At 43.1% G+C, this 5000-nt stretch overlaps 1 protein-coding gene across 1 annotated transcript in view; it reads left to right on the top strand.

Annotated features, from left to right (window-relative positions):
• Positions 1–3592: 3592 nt before the first annotated feature.
• The window catches only part of LOC143289518 (fatty acid-binding protein, heart-like), a 22413-nt gene continuing 21005 nt past the window's right edge, over positions 3593–5000 (top strand). Inside the window, exon 1 of the mRNA XM_076598512.1 lies at positions 3593–3878. Coding sequence (XP_076454627.1) covers positions 3800–3878 — 79 coding nt within the window. The 5' untranslated portion in view covers positions 3593–3799. The remainder of the gene's footprint in view (positions 3879–5000) is intronic.

Here is a 5000-nt window from a genome sequence, read left to right as displayed (position 1 = left end):
TGGTGGGACGTGGAGTGTGAGCGAGCAAAACAAAATAAATACATGCAGCTGAATACGTTCAGGCGGTCTAACGCAAATGAGGAGCTTACTAAATATCTCGACTTGAAAAAGAGTTTAAAGAATTATGTAAACATTAGCAGGAAAACTACAACGAACGTGTTTTAAACGAGTTAAATGCCGCCTGTAATGATAAAAATTCTAGAATGTTTTGGCAAAAGGTGAAAGCTTTGACCGCAAGTAAATGGACTCACTCTAAGTGGATCTCTCCACACGCATGGTTTGAACACTTTAATTAAGAGTTTGTTAAACATAGAACAGTTGACAGATGACACGTAGTTTAATCAAGAAGTTGAAGATACTCTTAGCAATCATGTGTGTGAAACATGTGCCGAATGTTTGAGTGCAAAACTAGATGGAGATATTTCACAGTCTGAAATTTGCAACGATATTCATGCATTGAAAAATGGAAAAGCAGCCGGTCCAGACGGTTTGCCATCTGATTTTTTCCTCCACATTGAAGACACACTTGTTAAATTTCTGCACCCCTTGTTCAACAGAGTTTTTGACAGTGGGGAGTACCCACAGAGCTGGCCCAAAGCTATCATTTTCCCCTTACATAAAAAAGGCAGTACAAGAAAAGCCAATAATTACAGAGGGATTTCACTATTGGGTATAATCAGCAAGTTATATAGTACAGTAATTAATAATAGACTAAAGATCTTCTGTGAAGAAAATGATATTATCCCAGAAGCACAAGCAGGTTTTCGTAAAGGTTACAGTACAACAGACGACATATTCTCATTGCAGTCAATGGTTCAGAAATACCTTACAAAACAGGGTGGCCGCTTTTACACACTATTTGTAGACTTTTCAAAGGCATTTGATAGTGTAAACAGACAAAAACTGTTATATCTCTTGCTACAAAAAACAGGGATACATGGGAAAATGTTCAAAACACTTGTGGGCATGTACAAAAGGGTCAAGGCAGCAATCAGAGTTGGGAACAATATTACAGAATATTTTGATTGCATGTCAGGGGTTAGACAAGGCTGTGTATTAAGCCCTTTGTTATTTTCCATCTTTCTGTCTGAGTTAGAAGCTGACTTGGTAACATGTGGAGCAAGAGGAATTGACATTTTTGCTGATCCACTTGGAATCTTTTTGTTGATGTATGCAGATGATATCGTCCTGGTCTCTGATTCTGTGTCAGACCTCCAAAAGAAAATTGATTGTTTGGGAAATTATTGCAAGAAGTAGGGGTTGGTAGTCAATATGGACAAAACCAAAGTAGTTGTGTTTAAAAATGGTGGTTTTATCAAAACATGTGAGAAATGGTACTACTCTGGTAAGCAGGTTCAAGTTGAACCTTGTCACAACTATCTGGGCGTTGTACTGTCTGCAACATTAAACTGGTCAAGATGTGTAGAAAACTTATCTGGTAAGGCTATGAGAGCATTAGCAGGGATCAGAAAACTATATTTTAAACTTCAAGGGATTCCAGTTACTACTCTTTTCAAAATCTTTGATACAAAAGTAAAACCAATTCTGCTATACGGTTCAGAGATCTGGGGGTTTCAGAAATATGATGCTATTGAAAAAGTACATATCAAAATTTGTAAGCTGGTTTTGGGAGTTGGGAGGGATGTCAAAAACAATATAGCTCTTGGAGAATGTGGCAGATTTCCAATCTACATTGAAACATATGTTCGTGTTATGAAATACTGGTGCAGACTTCTTTCTATGCCTGATAACAGATACCCTAAACAATGTTATCAACTGCTGCAAATGCATGATCAATCTGGTAGACGCAGTTGGGCAACACGAGTAAGAACACTGCTGTGCACATATGGTTTTGGGTATGTGTGGGAAATGCAAGATCCTGGGGACGTTCCATGCTTTTTATCTCTGTTTAGACAGAGACTGAGGGACTCATTCTATCAAGAATGGCATGACTCACTCTCATCTCACCCTGATTATTGTGCATATCATCCAGAAATAGTGAGAGCTGGCTATGTAGGTCAGCTGGGTGCACGTGAACATCGTCGTGCGTTGTGTTTACTGAGGTGCAATCGGCTACCCTTGAACAGTATGTCCTATGCCACAAAACAGTTCTATGACCCTTTCTGCAAACAATGTGATGGTCAATGTATTGAAGATTTGTGTTATTTCATGTTGATCTGTCCTCGATATGCTGCTCTTCGTAAACGGTTCTTACCCCTTTATAATTATCGATTTCCATCAGATTTTAAAGTACAGTTACTGTGTACCAACCGGTCAGCTAAACTGACATTTAAAGTAGCAGTATTTTGAAGCTTAGAAAGTGAAAGTAAACTTACATTACAACTACTGTAAAATACACTTACGTGTTGTCACATGGAACCAGGTGTGTCTTTTGACGTGCACGTGATTTTAGCAGTAAAAACTTCTTTTTTCACTCACTTCATATCTTTTGCTATCTTCAAGCATTTCTCCTGTTCATATGGGCCAGATGGCCTGCAAAAACTGAATAAACCATTATTGTTGTTGTTACACATACACACACTCACAGTAACTTACACACACACACACACACACACACACACACACACACACACACACACACACACACACACACAAAGTAAAGCACACACACTTACAGTAACACACACACACACACACACACATACACTCTCTGTCTCTCTCTCTCTCTCTCTCACACACACACACACACACACACAGTAAACCACACACACACAGAGTAACACACACACACACACACATACACAGTAACACACACACACACACAGAGTAACACACACACACACACACACACACACACACACACACACACACACACACACACACAGTAACATTCAGAGAGAGAGAGAGAGAGAGAGTAACACACACACACACTCACAGTAACACACACACGCACACACACAGACACACACACACACACAGAGAAACACACACACACACACACACACACAGAGTAACACACACACACACACACACACACACACACAGAGTAACACACACACACACAAAGAGTAACACACACACACACACACAAAGAGTAACACACACACAAACACAGACACAGCAGAACCTCTGTTATCATTCCCGGTGGTGGTGGTGAAGGCCATTGGGAGGGGGGAGGGGGAGGGGGAGGGGGGGAGGGGCCGGGGGGAGGGGGGAGGGAGGGTGCGGGGAGGGGACAGGGGAGGGATTTGACTTGCCAGGCTGGCACACTACACACAGTGCTGCTGCTGTTCAGCTGCTGGCTGGCTTATTTTCTTTCTCTAGTAGTTGAGCATCCAGGGTTGGAGGTGGGGGCGGGTGGTGGGCTTGAGAATGGTAAGGGGGGTGGGGGTGGGGGTGGCAGGAGGAATGGAAGAAGTAATAAGGGGAGGAGGAGTTGTGTGGAGGGTGTAGTAGAGGGATGGGGTGGGGGGGGGGAGATCGTGGTTGGAAGGGAGGAACGAAGGAAGGGAGGGAAGGGGAGGGTGGGGGTGGGGGGGGTGGGGTTGGGGGGGGATCGTTCCACTGTTTCAAGGCCAGTACACCTCGCTCTGACTCACATTCTCTGCACACACACAGGCTCCTTGACTCACTGACACACACACACACACACACTCAACAGTCAGACACCACAACGCGCACTACAGAGACACAGAGAGAGAGAGAGAGAGAGAGAGGGAAGGAGAGGAAGAGTTGAGGAAGAGTGGAAGCCAGCAGTGGGAACAACACACAACAAGGAAGAACCAGCCAGCCAGCTCCTTTTGGTTTTTTTTTTATTATTTTTTAGTGAAGACTGAAGATGGCCGAGGCCTTTGTGGGGAAGTGGACAGTAGACCTGAGCAGCATGACCGGCCTGGAGGAGTTCGCTGCTGCCACTGGTCAGTGCGTTCTGTCAGTCTGGCACTTGTGTCAGTCCTTTCTTTAAAAAAAAAAAAAAAAAAAAAAATGTTCACATGTAATTTACGTAATTCTGTCCGTCTGTTCTTGTTCACATGTAATGAACGTACGTCTGTCAGTCTCACGGTTCTTGTACACAGGTAATGAACGTACGTCTGTCAGTCTGTTCTTGTACACAGGTAATGAACGTACGTCTGTCAGTCTGTACACAGGTAATGAACGTACGTCTGTCAGTCTGTTCAGAGGTAATGAACGTACGTCTGTCAGTCTGTACACAGGTAATGAATGTACGTCTGTCAGTCTGTTCACAGGTAATGAACGTACGTCTGTCAGTCTGTTCACAGGTAATGAACGTACGTCTGTCAGTCTGTACACAGGTACTGAACGTACGTCTGTCAGTCTGTTCACAGGTAATGAACGTACGTCTGTCAGTCTGTTCAGACTCGGGGTGATGAATGTACGTCTGTCAGTCTGTTCAGACTCGGGAATGAATGTACGTCTGTCAGTCTGTTCACAGGTAATGAACGTACGTCTGTCAGTCTGTTCAGACTCGGGGTGATGAATGTACGTCTGTCAGTCTGTTCAGACTCGGGGTGATGAATGTACGTCTGTCAGTCTGTTCAGAGGGAATGAATATAGGTCTGTCAGTCTGTTCAGAGGTAATGAATATAGGTCTGTCAGTCTGTTCTTGTTCACAGGTACAACTTACGTAGCTTCCACGTTTCAGCGGGTTTAGGGCATAATGAAGAATCAGGATTCGATACATTGCAGAGGCCACTTTGACCATCGTTGCGACCGATTTGGGAGAACTCGTATAAAAAAAAAAAAAACAAGAACAAAAACAGTAGTGTAGTGTATGTATCACACAGTGTGTGTATGTGTGTGTGTGTGTGTGTGTGTGTGTGTGTGTTGTGTGTGTGTGTTTGTGTGTGTGTGTGTGTGTGTTGTGTGTGTGTGCTGTGTGTGTGTGTGTGCTTGTGTGTGTGTGTTTATATATATATATATATATATATATATATATATGTATATATATATATATATATGTGTGTGTGTGTGTGTGTGTGTGTGTGTGTGTGTGTGTGTGTAGTGTGTGCACCACACTT

This window comes from Babylonia areolata, chromosome 14, assembly GCF_041734735.1.
Source record: "Babylonia areolata isolate BAREFJ2019XMU chromosome 14, ASM4173473v1, whole genome shotgun sequence".
Taxonomy (NCBI): domain Eukaryota; kingdom Metazoa; phylum Mollusca; class Gastropoda; order Neogastropoda; family Buccinidae; genus Babylonia; species Babylonia areolata.
Note: the sequence above shows the minus strand (reverse complement) of the source record. Positions and strands in the feature narration are given on the sequence as shown.